The sequence below is a fragment of the Oncorhynchus nerka genome, linkage group LG25, assembly GCF_034236695.1.
Source record: "Oncorhynchus nerka isolate Pitt River linkage group LG25, Oner_Uvic_2.0, whole genome shotgun sequence".
In the NCBI taxonomy this organism is placed as follows: domain Eukaryota; kingdom Metazoa; phylum Chordata; class Actinopteri; order Salmoniformes; family Salmonidae; genus Oncorhynchus; species Oncorhynchus nerka.
The window spans coordinates 4,763,291-4,781,654 of NC_088420.1; the positions used below are offsets into that span (position 1 = coordinate 4,763,291).

Sequence of the window (18,364 nt, forward strand, 5' to 3'; positions counted from 1 at the left end):
TACAGAGAATAAACCACCCCTACAGAGATTAAACCACCACCCCTACAGAGAATAAACCACCCCTACAGAGATTAAACCACCACCCCTACAGAGAATAAACCACCCCTACAGAGATTAAACCACCACCCCTACAGAGAATAAACCACCACCCCTACAGAGAATAAACCACCCCTACAGAGATTAAACCACCACCCCTACAGAGAATAAACCACCACCCCTACAGAGAATAAACCACCCCTACAGAGATTAAACCACCCCTACAGAGAATAAACCACCCCTACAGAGATTAAACCACCACCCCTACAGAGAATAAACCACCACCCCTACAGAGAATAAACCACACCTACAGAGAATAAACCACCCCTACAGAGATTAAACCACCACCCCTACAGAGAATAAACCACCACCCCTACAGAGAATAAACCACCCCTACAGAGAATAAACCACCCCCCTACAGAGAATAAACCACCCCTACAGAGAATAAACCACCCCTACAGAGATTAAACCACCACCCCTACAGAGAATAAACCACCACCCCTACAGAGAATAAACCACCACCCCTACAGAGAATAAACCACCCCCTACAGAGAATAAACCACCCCTACAGAGAATAAACCACACCTACAGAGAATAAACCACCCCCTACAGAGAATAAACCACTACCCCTACAGAGAATAAACCCCCCCCTACAGAGAATAAACCACCACCCCTACAGAGAATAAACCACCCCCCTACAGAGAATAAACCACCCCTACAGAGAATAAACCACCCCCCTACAGAGAATAAACCACCCCTACAGAGAATAAACCACCACCCCTACAGAGAATAAACCACCACCCCTACAGAGAATAAACCACCACCCCTACAGAGAATAAACCAAATCAAATCAAATCAAATTTATTTATATAGCCCTTCGTACATCAGCTGATATCTCAAAGTGCTGTACAGAAACCCAGCCTAAAACCCCAAACAGCAAACAATGCAGGTGTAAAAGCACGGTGGCTAGGAAAAACTCCCTAGAAAGGCCAAAACCTAGGAAGAAACCTAGAGAGGAACCAGGCTATGTGGGGTGGCCAGTCCTCTTCTGGCTGTGACGGGTAGAGATTATAACAGAACATGACCAAGATGTTCAAATGTTCATAAATGACCAGCATGGTCGAATAATAATAAGGCAGAACAGTTGAAACTGGAGCAGCAGCACAGTCAGGTGGAATGGGGACAGCAAGGAGTCATCATGTCAGGTAGTCCTGGGGCACGGTCCTAGGGCTCAGGTCCTCCGAGAGAGAGAAAGAAAGAGAGAATTAGAGAGAGCATATGTGGGGTGGCCAGTCCTCTTCTGGCTGTGCCGGGTGGAGATTATAACAGAACGTGGCCAAGATGTTCAAATGTTCATAAATGACCAGCATGGTTGAATAACCACCACCCCTACAGAGAATAAACCACCACCCCTACAGAGAATAAACCACCCCTACAGAGATTAAACCACCACCCCTACAGAGAATAAACCACCACCCCTACAGAGAATAAACCACCACCCCTGCAGAGATTAAACCACCACCCCTACAGAGAATAAACCACCACCCCTACAGAGAATAAACCACCACCCCTACAGAGAATAAACCACCACCCCTACAGAGAATAAACCACCACCACTACAGAGAATAAACCCCCCCTACAGAGATTAAACCACCCCTACAGAGAATAAACCACCACCCCTACAGAGAATAAACCACCACCACTACAGAGAATAAACCCCCTACAGAGATTAAACCACCCCTACAGAGAATAAACCCCGACAGAGATTAAACCCCCTACAGAGATTAAACCACCACCCCTACAGAGAATAAACCACCCCTACAGAGAATAACCCCCTACAGAGAATAAACCCCCCTACAGAGAATAAACCACCACCCCTACAGAGAATAAACCACCCCCCTGCAGAGAATAAACCACCACCCCTACAGAGAATAAACCACCACCCCTACAGAGAATAAACCACCCCTACAGAGAATAAACCACCACTCCTACAGAGAATAAACCACCACTCCTACAGAGAATAAACCACCACCCCTACAGAGAATAAACCACCACCCCTACAGAGAATAAACCACCACCCCTAAAGAGAATAAACCACCACTCCTACAGAGAATAAACCACCACTAAACCACCACCCCTACAGAGAATAAACCACCACCCCTACAGAGAATAAACCACCACCCCTACAGAGAATAAACCACCACTCCTACAGAGAATAAACCACCCCCCTACAGAGAATAAACCACCACCCCTACAGAGAATAAACCACCACCCCTACAGAGAATAAACCACCACCCCTACAGAGAATAAACCACCCCCTACAGAGAATAAACCACCACCCCTACAGAGAATAAACCACCACCCCTACAGAGAATAAACCACCACCCCTACAGAGAATAAACCACCACCCCTACAGAGAATAAACCACCACCCCTACAGAGAATAAACCACCAGCCCTACAGAGAATAAACCACCACCCCTACAGAGAATAAACCACCACCCCTACAGAGAATAAACCACCACCCCTACAGAGAATAAACCACCACTCCTACAGAGAATAAACCACCACTCCTACAGAGAATAAACCACCACCCCTACAGAGAATAAACCACCACCCCTACAGAGAATAAACCACCACCCCTACAGAGAATAAACCACCACCCCTACAGAGAATAAACCACCACCCCTACAGAGGAATAAACCACCACCCCTACAGAGAATAAACCACCACCCCTACAGAGAATAAACCACCACCCCTACAGAGAATAAACCACCCCTACAGAGAATAAACCACCACCCCTACAGAGAATAAACCACCACCCCTACAGAGAATAAACCACCACCCCTACAGAGAATAAACCACCACCCCTACAGAGAATAAACCACCACCCCTACAGAGAATAAACCACCAGCCCTACAGAGAATAAAAACCCCCACCACCCCCTACAGAGAATAAACCACCACCCCTACAGAGAATAAACCACCACCCCTACAGAGAATAAAAACCACCCCCTACAGAGAATAAACCACCACCCCTACAGAGAATAAACCACCACCCCTACAGAGAATAAACCACCACCCCTACAGAGAATAAACCACCACTCCTACAGAGAATAAACCACCACCCCTACAGAGAATAAACCACCACCCCTACAGAGAATAAACCACCACCCCTACAGAGAATAAACCACCACCCCTACAGAGAATAAACCACCACCCCTACAGAGAATAAACCACCACCCCTACAGAGAATAAACCACCACCCCTAGAGAATAAACCACCACCCCTACAGAGAATAAACCACCACCCCTACAGAGAATAAACCACCACCCCTACAGAGAATAAACCACCACCCCTACAGAGAATAAACCACCCCTACAGAGAATAAACCACCACCCCTACAGAGAATAAACCACCACCCCTACAGAGAATAAACCACCAGCCCTACAGAGAATAAACCACCACCCCTACAGAGAATAAACCACCACCCCTACAGAGAATAAACCACCACTCCTACAGAGAATAAACCACCACTCCTACAGAGAATAAACCACCACCCCTACAGAGAATAAACCACCACCCCTACAGAGAATAAACCACCACCCCTACAGAGAATAAACCACCCCCCTACAGAGAATAAACCACCACCCCTACAGAGAATAAACCACCACCCCTACAGAGAATAAACCACCACCCCTACACTTAACATTACAAAATAGAAAGATTAGCTACCTTCTTGTAGCTATGACGTTTTACAGACAGGGAAGGGGCCAATGGTCTGTTTAGGAGGGTGCCCCTGAGACAAGCCTGAATGACCCCTGGCTAGTACAGCAAAACAGAATATGTGTCCCAAGTGGCACCCTATTCCCTACATAGTGCATTGCTTCTGACCAGGACCCATATGCTTTGGTCAAAAGTAATGCACTACGTAGGCAATAGGTTGGGGACGCCTATGGGGACGCACAATGTGTAGTGAGACTAGATGAAACAGTCTGCTTCACGACCATCCTACAATCTGTCTGATTAGCCTGGACGGCTTGACATCGGAGTTGAGACGTAGCTTAGCATAGCGGTGTGTACATTAACAGCAGACCAGGACTAAATACTGTAGCTTAGCCTAGCTGTGTGTACATTAACAGCAGACCAGGACTAACTACTGTAGCTTAGCCTAGCGGTGTGTACATTAACAGCAGACCAGGACTAACTACTGTAGCTTAGCCTAGCGGTGTGTACATTAACAGCAGACCAGGACTAACTACTGTAGCTTAGCCTAGCGGTGTGTACATTAACAGCAGACCAGGACTAACTACTGTAGCTTAGCATAGCGGTGTGTACATTAACAGCAGACCAGGACTAACTACTGTAGCTTAGCCTAGCGGTGTGTACATTAACAGCAGACCAGGACTAACTACTGTAGCTTAGCCTAGCGGTGTGTACATTAACAGCAGACCAGGACTAACTACTGTAGCTTAGCATAGCGGTGTGTATATTAACAGCAGATCAGAACTAACTACTGTAGCTTAGCCTAGCGGTGTGTATATTAACAGCAGATCAGAACTAACTACTGTAGCTTAGCATAGAGGATGTATATGTACATAAACATCTCGTGGTTCACTTAGAAAAAGAACAGACAGCTATCAGATGACACGCTGCTAATACCCTGCAAGAGAGGGGTGTGTGTGTTAATACCCTGTAGAGGGGTGTGTGTGTGTTAATACCCTGTAGAGAGAGGTGTGTGTTAATACCCTGCAGAGAGGGGGTGTGTGTGTGTTAATACCCTGTAGAGAGGAGGTGTGTGTGTTAATACCCTGTAGAGAGGAGGTGTGTGTGTTAATACCCTGTAGAGAGGAGGTGTGTGTGTTAATACCCTGTAGAGAGGAGGTGTGTGTGTTAATACTCTGTAGAGAGGAGGTGTGTGTGTGTTAATACCCTGTAGAGAGAGGTGTGTGTGTTAATACCCTGTAGAGAGAGGTGTGTGTGTTAATACCCTGCAGAGAGGGGGTGTGTGTGTGTTAATACCCTGTAGAGAGGAGGTGTGTGTGTTAATACCCTGTAGAGAGGGGTGTGTGTGTGTTAATACCCTGTAGAGAGGAGGTGTGTGTGTTAATACCCTGTAGAGAGGGGTGTGTGTGTGTTAATACCCTGTAGAGAGGAGGTGTGTGTGTTAATACCCTGTAGAGAGGAGGTGTGTGTGTGTGTTAATACCCTGTAGAGAGTGTGTGTGTGTGTTAATGCCCTGTAGAGAGGGGTGTGTGTGTTAATACCCTATAGAAAGGGGTGTGTGTGTGTTAATACCCTGTAGAGAGGTGTGTGTGTGTGTTAATACCCTGTAGAGAGTGTGTGTGTGTGTTAATACCCTGCAGAGAGGAGGTGTGTGTGTGTTAATACCCTGTAGAGAGGGGTGTGTGTGTGTTAATACCCTGTAGAGAGGAGTGTGTGTGTGTTAATACCCTGTAGAGAGGTGTGTGTGTGTGTTAATACCCTGCAGAGAGGAGTGTGTGTGTGTTAATACCCTGCAGAGAGGGTTGTGTGTGTGTTAATACCCTGCAGAGAGGAGGTGTGTGTGTTAATACCCTGTAGAGAGGGGTGTGTGTGTTAATACCCTGTAGAGAGGGGTGTGTGTGTGTGTTAATACCCTGCAGAGAGGTGTGTGTGTGTTAATACCCTGTAGAGAGGGGTGTGTGTGTGTTAATACCCTGTAGAGAGGTGTGTGTGTGTTAATGCCCTGCAGAGAGAGGTGTGTGTGTTAATACCCTGCAGAGAGAGGTGTGTGTGTGTTAATGCCCTGCAGAGAGGGGTGTGTGTGTGTTAATGCCCTGCAGAGAGGGGTGTGTGTGTGTTAATGCCCTGCAGAGAGAGGTGTGTGTGTTAATGCCCTGCAGAGAGGGGTGTGTGTGTTAATGCCCTGTAGAGAGGTGTGTGTGTGTGTTAATGCCCTGCAGAGAGAGGTGTGTGTGTTAATGCCCTGTAGAGAGGTGTGTGTGTGTTAATGCCCTGCAGAGAGAGCTGTGTGTGTTAATACCCTGTAGAGAGAGGTGTGTGTGTTAATACCCTGCAGAGAGGGGTGTGTGTGTGTTAATACCCTGTAGAGAGGAGTGTGTGTGTGTTAATGACCTGCAGGGAGGAGGTGTGTGTGTTAATACCCTGCAGAGAGGGGTGTGTGTGTGTTAATACCCTGTAGAGAGGAGTGTGTGTGTGTTAATACCCTGTAGAGAGGTGTGTGTGTTAATGCCCTGCAGAGAGAGGTGTGTGTGTTAATGCCCTGCAGAGAGGGGTGTGTGTGTGTTAATACCCTGTAGAGAGGTGTGTGTGTGTTAATGCCCTGCAGAGAGAGGTGTGTGTGTTAATACCCTGCAGAGAGAGGTGTGTGTGTGTTAATGCCCTGCAGAGAGAGGTGTGTGTGTTAATACCCTGCAGAGAGAGGTGTGTGTGTGTTAATACCCTGTAGGGAGGTGTGTGTGTGTGTTAATACCCTGTAGAGAGGTGTGTGTGTGTTAATGCCCTGCAGAGAGAGGTGTGTGTGTTAATATCCTGCAGAGAGGGGTGTGTGTGTGTTAATACCCTGTAGAGAGGTGTGTGTGTGTTAATGCCCTGCAGAGATGGGTGTGTGTGTGTTAATGCCCTGCAGAGAGGAGGTGTGTGTGTTAATACCCTGTAGAGAGGTGTGTGTGTGTTAATACCCTGTAGAGAGGTGTGTGTGTGTTAATACCCTGTAGAGAGGTGTGTGTGTGTTAATACCCTGTAGAGAGGTGTGTGTGTGTTAATACCCTGCAGAGAGGAGGTGTGTGTGTTAATGCCCTGCAGAGAGGAGGTGTGTGTGTGTGTTAATACCCTGTAGAGAGGTGTGTGTGTGTTAATGCCCTGCAGAGAGAGGTGTGTGTGTTAATACCCTGTAGAGAGGAGGTGTGTGTGTTAATACCCTGCAGAGAGGAGGTGTGTGTGTTAATACCCTGTAGAGAGAGGTGTGTGTGTTAATACCCTGCAGAGAGGGGTGTGTGTGTTAATACCCTGCAGGGAGGAGGTGTGTGTGTTAATACCCTGTAGAGAGGTGTGTGTGTGTTAATGCCCTGTGTGTGTGTGTTAATGCCCTGCAGAGAGAGGTGTGTGTGTTAATGCCCTGCAGGGAGGAGGTGTGTGTGTTAATACCCTGCAGAGAGGAGGTGTGTGTGTTAATACCCTGTAGAGAGGTGTGTGTGTGTTAATGCCCTGCAGAGAGAGGTGTGTGTGTTAATGCCCTGCAGGGAGGAGGTGTGTGTGTTAATACCCTGCAGAGAGGAGGTGTGTGTGTTAATACCCTGCAGAGAGGGGTGTGTGTGTGTTAATGCCCTGTAGAGAGGGGTGTGTGTGTTAATACCCTATAGAAAGGGGTGTGTGTGTGTTAATACCCTGTAGAGAGGAGGTGTGTGTGTGTGTTAATACCCTGTAGAGAGGTGTGTGTGTGTTAATGCCCTGCAGAGAGAGGTGTGTGTATGTTAATGCCCTGCAGAGAGAGGTGTGTGTGTTAATACCCTGCAGAGAGGAGGTGTGTGTGTTAATACCCTGCAGAGAGGGGTGTGTGTGTGTTAATACCCTGTAGAGAGGAGGTGTGTGTGTGTTAATACCCTATAGAGAGGTGTGTGTGTTAATGCCCTGCAGAGAGAGGTGTGTGTGTTAATGCCCTGTAGAGAGGAGGTGTGTGTGTGTTAATACCCTGTAGAGAGGTGTGTGTGTGTGTTAATACCCTATAGAGAGGTGTGTGTGTTAATGCCCTGCAGAGAGAGGTGTGTGTGTTAATGCCCTGCAGAGAGGAGGTGTGTGTGTTAATGCCCTGCAGAGAGGAGGTGTGTGTGTTAATACCCTATAGAGAGGTGTGTGTGTGTTAATGCCCTGCAGAGAGAGGTGTGTGTGTTAATACCCTATAGAGGGGTGTGTGTGTGTTAATACCCTGTAGAGAGGTGTGTGTGTGTTAATGCCCTGCAGAGAGAGGTGTGTGTGTTAATACCCTGCAGAGAGGAGGTGTGTGTGTTAATGCCCTGCAGAGAGAGACTAGCTCGTGCAGGAGCATGCCTCTTAGTGTTTATGTACACCATCAGGTCTTTGATGATCATTGTGGGCCCTGGACGCTCCGACGCACACAACAGAAAGACATTTACAGCTGTTTAATGTGCTGTGATCTGATCTGTGATCTGTAATCTGATCTGTGATCTGACTCAACTCGTATTAACTGCCCGGCAACATTGAAGCATCGTTAAACCACAAGAAGGCAGGAAGCTTCAACCTGGACAGAAGTCTCTGGCTCAAACCTGGGACAAAAAGGCATTTAGCCATAACGTTTGGCACCGATTTCAGATTTTTAATTAAAAGATGTCCTCCAGCGTAAAATAAATATATATATATATATATATATATATATACTGGGATATACTATCTGACTAGGTATATATATATATATATACTGGGATATACTATCTGACTAGGTATATATATATATATATACTGGGATATACTATCTGACTAGGTATATATATATATATACTGGGATATACTATCTGACTAGGTATATACATATACTGGGATATACTATCTGACTAGGTATATATATATATATATATACTGGGATATACTATCTGACTAGGTATATATATATATATACTGGGATATACTATCTGACTAGGTATATATATATATATACTGGGATATACTATCTGACTAGGTATATATATATATACTGGGATATACTATCTGACTAGGTATATATATATATATATATATATATATATATACTGGGATATACTATCTGACTAGGTATATATATATATATATATATATATATATATATATATATATACACACTGGGATATACTATCTGACTAGGTATATATATATACTGGGATATACTATCTGACTAGGTATATATATATATATATATATATACGGGATATACTATCTGACTAGGTATATATATATACTGGGATATACTATCTGACTAGGTATATATATATATATATATATATATACTGGGATATACTATCTGACTAGGTATATATATATATATATATATACTAAGGATATACTATCTGACTAGGTATATATATATATATATATACTGGGATATACTATCTGACTAGGTATATATATATATATATATATATATATATATATATATATATATATACTGGGATATACTATCTGACTAGGTATATATATATATATATATACTGGGATATACTATCTGACTAGGTATATATATATATATATATATATATATATATATATATATATATACTGGGATATACTATCTGACTAGGTATATATATATATATACTGGGATATACTATCTGACTAGGTATATATATATATATACTGGGATATACTATCTGACTAGGTATATATATATACTGGGATATACTATCTGACTAGGTATATATATATATACTGGGATATACTATCTGACTAGGTATATATATATACTGGGATATACTATCTATATATATACTGGGATATACTATCTGACTAGGTATATATATATATATATACTGGGATATACTATCTGACTAGGTATATATATATATATATATACTGGGATATACTATCTGACTAGATATATATATATATATATACTGGGATATACTATCTGACTAGTATATATATATATATACTGGGATATACTATCTGACTAGGTATATATATATATATATATATATATATATATATATATACTGGGATATACTATCTGACTAGGTATATATATATATATATATATATATATATATATATATATATATATATATATATATACCGGGATATACTATCTGACTAGGTATATATATATATATATACTGGGATATACTATCTGACTAGGTATATAAATATATATACTGGGATATACTATCTGACTAAGTATATATATATATATATATATATATATATACTGGGATATACTATCTGACTAGGTATATATATATACTGGGATATACTATCTGACTAGGTATATATATATATATATATATACTGGGATATACTATCTGACTAGGTATATATATATATATATACTGGGATATACTATCTGACTAGGCATATATATATATATATACTGGGATATACTATCTGACTAGGCATATATATATATATATATATATATATATATATATATATATATACTGGGATATACTATCTGACTAGGTATATATATATATATATATACTGGGATATACTATCTGACTAGGTATATATATAGATATATATATATATATATATATATATACTGGGATATACTATCTGACTAGGTATATATATATATATATACTGGGATATACTATCTGACTAGGTATATATATATATACTGGGATATACTATCTGACTAGGTATATATATATACTGGGATATACTATCTGACTAGGTATATATATATACTGGGATATACTATCTGACTAGGTATATATATATATATATATATATATATATACTGGGATATACTATCTGACTAGGTATACATATATATATATATATATATATACTGGGATATGCTATCTGACTAGGTATATATATATATATATACTGGGATATACTATCTGACTAGGTATATATATATATATATATATATACTGGGATATACTATCTGACTAGGTATATATATATATATATATATATATACTGGGATATACTATCTGACTAGGTATATATATATATAAATACTGGGATATACTATCTGACTAGGTATATATATATATATACTGGGATATACTATCTGACTAGGTATATATATATATATACTGGGATATACTATCTGACTAGGTATATATATATATATATATATATATATATATATACTGGGATATACTATCTGACTAGGTATATATATATATACTGGGATATACTATCTGACTAGGTATATATATACTGGGATATACTATCTGACTAGGTATATATATATATATATATACTGGGATATACTATCTGACTAGGTATATATATATATATATACTGGGATATACTATCTGACTAGGTATATATATATACTGGGATATACTATCTGACTAGGTATATAAATATATATATATATATACTGGGATATACTATCCCAAGTATAAATACAGGAAAGCAAAAATATATTAAAAGGGAAAAAAAAAATGTTTTGAACAAAATAGTGCAAACTTCAAAGGGATACCTAGTCAGATGTAAAACCCAGCAGCATTGTAGTTCTTGACAAACCGGTGCCCCTGGCACCTACTACCATACCCCGTTCAAAAGCACTTAAATATTTTGTCTTGCCCCAGTCACCCTCTGAATGACACACACACACAATCCATGTCTCAATTGTCTCAAGGCTTAAAAATCCTTCTTTAACCCGTCTCCTCCCCTTCATCTACATGTCTCCTCCCCTTCATCTACATGTCTCCTCCCCTTCATCTACATGTCTCCTCCCCTTCATCTACATGTCTCCTCCCCTTCATCTACATGTCTCCTCCCCTTCATCTACATGTCTCATCCCCCTAATCTACATGTCTCCTCCCCCTAATCTACATGTCTCCTCCCCTTCATCTACATGTCTCCTCCCCTTCATCTACACTGATTGAAGTGGATTTAACAAGTGACATCAATAAGGGATCATAGCTTTCACCTCGATTCACCTGGTCGGTATATATCATGGAAAGGTGTTCCTAATGTTTTGTGCACTCAGTATTTTGTGTTCATGTTTATTACGACAGCAGCAGGGGAAAAACAACTTTATGAGTCTGTCTGTCAGCCCAATACAATAACCTACAGAATATATAGAGAGGACAGATGGAGAAGGTCTGGTGGAGGTCATGAACCATCCCAAAAATACATCTGTGACCGAGAAGGAAGCTTTAACTTGTGATTGAAAATGATTCGGTATGTTTTCGTTGCTGCGCCTTAAAACAAAGCTTCCGTCTCCCGGTTTGAAAGACGTGTGTGTGTGTGTGTGTGTGTGTGTGTGTGTACTGTAGGTGTGTGTGTGTGTGTGTGTGTGTGTGTGTGTGTGTGTGTGTGTCGTACTCGAGGCTGATTGATCGGTTGGATTTACATTACAGGCATATCAGAGGACGCCTGTGCTAAAGGATTAAAAGGACCCCTGGAGTTACCAAGCACAAATGGGGTGATTGTCTCCTCATGGGAAACGGTCTCTACCCTTGTACTTCAGCTTAATACACACTACATTAACACACCACACTAACGCACTACATTAACGCACCACACTAACGCACTACACTAACGCACTACACTAACACTTTTAGACTGGGTATTGGTTGGCGTCAATTGGTGCCTAACTACTGGTCTGCGTTAACACTGGCGGGATGACTGTAGTACGACAGCAGTACTACGGCAGGACGATGACAGGACGACAGTAGGCCGGAGCCAGGGTTAGGATAATGGTAGGATAGCCATAGAACGGTAGGATGACAGTAGACTAGAGAGAGGTTTAGGATAATGGTAGGATAGCCATAGAACGGTAGGATGACAGTAGACTAGAGAAAGGGTTAGGATAATGGTAGGATAGCCATAGAACGGTAGGATGACAGTAGACTAGAGAGAGGGTTAGGATAATGGTAGGATAGCCATAGAACGGTAGGATGACAGTAGACTAGAGAGAGGGTTAGGATAATGGTAGGATAGCCATAGAACGGTAGGATGACAGTAGACTAGAGAGGTTAGGATAATGGTAGGATAGCCATGACAGTAGACTAGAGAGAGGGTTAGGATAATGGTAGGGATGACAGATAGACTAGAGAGAGGGTTAGGATAATGGTAGGATAGCCATAGAACGGTAGGATGACAGTAGACTAGAGAGAGGGTTAGGATAATGGTAGGATAGCCATAGAACGGTAGGATGACAGTAGACTAGAGAGAAGGTTAGGATAATGGTAGGATAGCCATAGAACGGTAGGATGACATTAGGCCGGAGCCAGGGTTCGGGGCTCACCTGTGGGTTGTTGGCCTCGGCCAGCTTGCACTGTCTCAGGAACAGTTTGAGGTTACCCCAGTCCATATAGGGCAGTAGTACCATAGGCTTCTCTCCTTCCTCTGTACACACATGACAGATGGGGAGCAGGTTCCTGGAGGACAAGACAACTGGGAGGTTAACAGGAAATAGGTAGGAGAGACAGGGAGGGAAAATACTGCACATATCAACTAGTCTATCTGATAATAGAAGAGAGAGAGCAAGATAACACACTACTAGAATGACACAGATCCAGGTGTTTCTGGAGGGGGGGGGCAAGATAACACACTACTAGAATGACACGGATCCAGGTGTTTCTGGAGGGGGCAAGATAACACACTACTACAATGTCACGGATCCAGTTGTTTCTGGGGAGGGGGACAAGATAACACACTACTACAATGTCACGGATCCAGGTGTTTCTGGGGAGGGGGGCAAGATAACACACTACTAGAATGACACAGATCCAGGTGTTTCTAGGGAGGTGTCTCTGGGGGGGCAAGATAACACACTACTAGAATGACACGGATCCAGGTGTTTCTGGGGGGGGCAAGATAACACACTACTAGAATGACACAGATCCAGGTGTTTCTGGAGGGGGCAAGTTAACACACTACTACAATGACACAGATCCAGGTGTTTCTTGGGGGGGGCAAGATAACACACTACTAGAATGACACAGATCCAGGTGTTTCTTGGGGGGGTGGGGGGCAAGATAACACACTACTAGAATGACACGGATCCAGGTGTTTCTGGGGGCAAGATAACACACTACTAGAATGACACAGATCCAGGTGTTTCTGGAGGGCAAGATAACACACTACTAGAATGACACAGATCCAGGTGTTTCTTGGGGGCAAGATAACACACTACTAGAATGACACGGATCCAGGTGTTTCTGGGGGCAAGATAACACACTACTAGAATGACACAGATCCAGGTGTTTCTGGAGGGGGGGCAAGTTAACACACTACTACAATGACATGGATCCAGGTGTTTCTGGGGGGGGGCAAGATAATACACTACTACAATGACACAGATCCAGGTGTTTCTGGGGGGCAAGATAACACACTACTACAATGACACAGATCCAGGTGTTTCTGGGGGGGGCAAGATAACACACTACTACAATGTCACGGATCCAGGTGTTTCTGGGGGGCAAGATAACACACTACTAGAATGACACAGATCCAGGTGTTTCTGGAGGGGGGGGCAAGATAACACACTACTAGAATGACACAGATCCAGGTGTTTCTGGAGGGGGGCAAGATAACACACTACTAGAATGACACAGATCCAGGTGTTTCTGGGGGGGCAAGATAACACACTACTAGAATGACACAGATCCAGGTGTTTCTGGAGGGGGGCAAGATAACACACTACTACAATGACACGGATCCAGGTGTTTCTGGGGGGGGGCAAGATAACACACTACTAGAATGACACAGATCCAGGTGTTTCTGGGGGGCAAGATAACACACTACTACAATGACACAGATCCAGGTGTTTCTGGGGGCAAGATAACTCACTACTACAATGACACAGATCCAGGTGTTTCTGGGGGGCAAGATAACTCACTACTACAATGTCACGGATCCAGGTGTTTCTGGGGGTAAGATAACACACCACTAGAATGACACGGATCAAGGTGTTTCTGGGGGCAAGATAACACACTACTACAATGACACAGATCCAGGTGTTTCTGGGGGGCAAGATAACACACTACTACAATGACACAGATCCAGGTGTTTCTGGGGGGCAAGATAACTCACTACTACAATGTCACGGATCCAGGTGTTTCTGGGGGGGCAAGATAACACACTACTAGAATGACACGGATCCAGGTGTTTCTGGGGGGGCAAGATAACACACTACTAGAATGACACAGATCCAGGTGTTTCTGGGGGGCAAGATAACTCACTACTACAATGACACAGATCCAGGTGTTTCTGGAGGGGGGGCAAGATAACACACTACTACAATGTCACGGATCCAGGTGTTTCTGGGGGGGGCAAGATAACACACTACTCCAATGTCACGGATCCAGGTGTTTCTCCAGGTGGGGGGGGCAAGATAACACACTACTACAATGACACAGATCCAGGTGTTTCTGGGGGGGGCAAGATAACACACTACTACAATGACACGGATCCAGGTGTTTCTTGGGGGGGGGGCAAGATAACACACTACTACAATGACACGGATCCAGGTGTTTCTGGGGGTGGTAAGATAACACACCACTAGAATGACACGGATCAAGGTGTTTCTGGGGGGCAAGATAACACACTACTAGAATGACACAGATCCAGGTGTTTCTGGAGGGGGCAAGATAACACACTACTAGAATGACACGGATCCAGGTGTTTCTGGAGGGGGGCAAGATAACACACTACTAGAATGACACTGATCCAGGTGTTTCTGGGGAGGGGGCAAGATAACACACTACTACAATGTCATGGATCCAGGTGTTTCTGGGGGGGGGGGCAAGATAACACACTACTAGAATGACACCGATCCAGGTGTTTCTGGAGGGGGCAAGATAACACACTACTAGAATGACACAGATCCAGGTGTTTCTTGGGGGGAAGAGATAACACACTACTACAATGACACGGATCCAGGTGTTTCTGGGGGGGGGGGGGAGCATAGCCTTGCTATTGAGAAAGGCCGCCGTAGGCAGACATGGCTCTCAAGAGAAGACAGGCTATGTGCTCACTGCCCACAGAATGAGGTGGAAACTGAGCTGCACTTCCTAACCTCCTGCCCAATGTATGACCATATTAGAGAGACATATTTCCCCCAGATTACACAGATCCACAAAGAATTCGAAAACAAACAAACTCCCATATCTACAGGGTGACATCACAGTGTGACATCACAGCAGCGAGATTTGTGACCTGTTGCCACAAGAAAAGGGCAACCAGTGAAGAACCAACACCATTGTAAATACAACCCATATTTATGTTTATTTATTTTCCCTTTTGTACCTTAACTATATGTACATCGTTACAACACTGTATATATATATATATATATATATATAATATGACATTTGTAATGTCTTTATTATTTTGGAACTTCTGTATCTGTAATGTTTACTGTTCATTTTTTTACGTTTATTTCACTTTTGTTTATTAATCTATTGCACTTGCAATGCCAATAAAGCCTCTTAAATTTAAATGAAGGAGGAAGCTTATTGGAGAGCACTGTGACCACCTGACCTCGGGAAAGGAAAGAGGAAGGTGTGGGCCCAGCGTGAGGAACTGACAAAGCTTTCACAGAATCACACATGTGGGGCGGTAATAAGATACGCGTGTCACAGACGGATGAAGACCATCATGGAAATAAAATCACTGTCAAAACAGGTTCACATACATTAACCTACATTCATTTTGGTGCGGCAGGTTAGCCTAGTGGTTAGAGCGTTGGACTAGTAACCGAAAGGTTGCAAGTTCGAATCCCCGAGCTGACAAGGTACAAATATGTCATTCTACCCGTCATTGAAAATAAGAATTTGTTCTTAACTGACTTGCCTAGTTAGATAAATGTATATACATTTTTGGGATTTTATTAATTTGTATTAACTTAATTTTAATGTGTATAAACTTGACCTAACAGCAGGAGTGTTTACTAATGATTCTAACTTAGTCTATTAAACGTTCTACATCTCCTCCTCTTTCCAACTGGCCTCTGATGCTCCAGCAGCTATCTGCTAGATGTGTAGAGTGATGTTGGAGCAGCTATCTGCTAGATGTGTAGAGTGATGCTGGAGCAGCTATCTGCTAGATGTGTAGAGTGATGCTGGAGCAGCTATCTGCTAGAGGTGTATAGTGATGCTGGAGCAGCTATCTGCTAGAGGTGTATAGTGATGCTGGAGCAGCTATCTGCTAGAGGTGTAGAGTGATGCTGGAGCAGCTATCTGCTAGATGTGTAGAGTGATGCTGGATCAGCTATCTGCTAGAGGTGTATAGTGATGCTGGAGCAGCTATCTGCTAGAGGTGTAGAGTGATGCTGGAGCAGCTATCTGCTAGAGGTGTAGAGTGATGCTGGAGCAGCTATCTGCTAGATGTGTAGAGTGATGCTGGAGCAGCTATCTGCTAGAGGTGTAGAGTGATGCTGGAGCAGCTATCTGCTAGATGTGTAGAGTGATGCTGGAGCAGCTATCTGCTAGAGGTGTAGAGTGATGCTGGAGCAGCTATCTGCTAGAGGTGTAGAGTGATGCTGGAGCAGCTATCTGCTAGATGTGTAGAGTGATGCTGGAGCAGCTATCTGCTAGAGGTGTAGAGTGATGCTGGAGCAGCTATCTGCTAGATGTGTAGAGTGATGCTGGAGCAGCTATCTGCTAGATGTGTAGAGTGATGCTGGAGCAGCTATCTGCTAGAGGTGTAGAGTGATGCTGGAGCAGCTATCTGCTAGAGGTGTATAGTGATGCTGGAGCAGCTATCTGCTAGAGGTGTAGAGTGATGCTGGAGCAGCTATCTGCTAGATGTGTAGAGTGATGCTGGAGCAGCTATCTGCTAGAGGTGTATAGTGATGCTGGAGCAGCTATCTGCTAGATGTGTAGAGTGATGCTGGAGCAGCTATCTGCTAGAGGTGTAGAGTGATGCTGGAGCAGCTATCTGCTAGAGGTGTAGAGTGATGCTGGAGCAGCTATCTGCTAGAGGTGTAGAGTGATGCTGGAGCAGCTATCTGCTAGATGTGTAGAGTGATGCTGGAGCAGCTATCTGCTAGATGTGTAGAGTGATGCTGGAGCAGCTATCTGCTAGATGTGTAGAGTGATGCTGGAGCAGCTATCTGCTAGATGTGTAGAGTGATGCTGGAGCAGCTATCTGCTAGATGTGTAGAGTGATGCTGGAGCAGCTATCTGCTAGATGTGTAGAGTGATGCTGGAGCAGCTATCTGCTAGAGGTGTAGAGTGATGCTGGAGCAGCTATCTGCTAGAGGTGTAGAGTGATGCTGGAGCAGCTATCTGCTAGAGGTGTAGAGTGATGCTGGAGCAGCTATCTGCTAGAGGTGTAGAGTGGGGGGAAGCAGGAGAGTGGGGGGATGCAGAGTGAAGCAGGTGAGTGGGGAGACGCAGAGTGAAGCAGGAGAGTGGGGGGGTGCAGAGAGAAGCAGGTGAGTGGGGGGACGCAGAGAGAAGCAGGTGAGTGGGGGGATGCAGAGAGAAGCAGGTGAGTGGGGGGACGCAGAGAGAAGCAGGTGAGTGGGGGGACGCAGATGGCTGATTACAGCTGCCACACCTGATATGTGCATGATTGTGAAGTGGATATGATTGGATCTGCTCATACAAGAGACTAATGGCAGTTGCTTAAATTCAACTGAAGGCATCAACAAAAGTGACTCTATAATCATTATAGCAGGCGCCAGCAGGTTCTTGAGATGGGT

General features: G+C 43.4%; 1 protein-coding gene across 2 annotated transcripts in view; it reads right to left on the minus strand.

Annotated features, from left to right (window-relative positions):
- Window positions 1-18,364, minus strand: part of LOC135564482 (tyrosine-protein kinase RYK-like) — a 159,998-nt gene that overhangs the window by 20,486 nt on the left and 121,148 nt on the right. For both annotated transcript variants that reach the window (XM_065009493.1, XM_065009492.1), the window contains one exon: window positions 12,959-13,091. In XM_065009493.1, coding sequence (XP_064865565.1) covers window positions 12,959-13,091 — 133 coding nt within the window. The remainder of the gene's footprint in view (window positions 1-12,958; window positions 13,092-18,364) is intronic.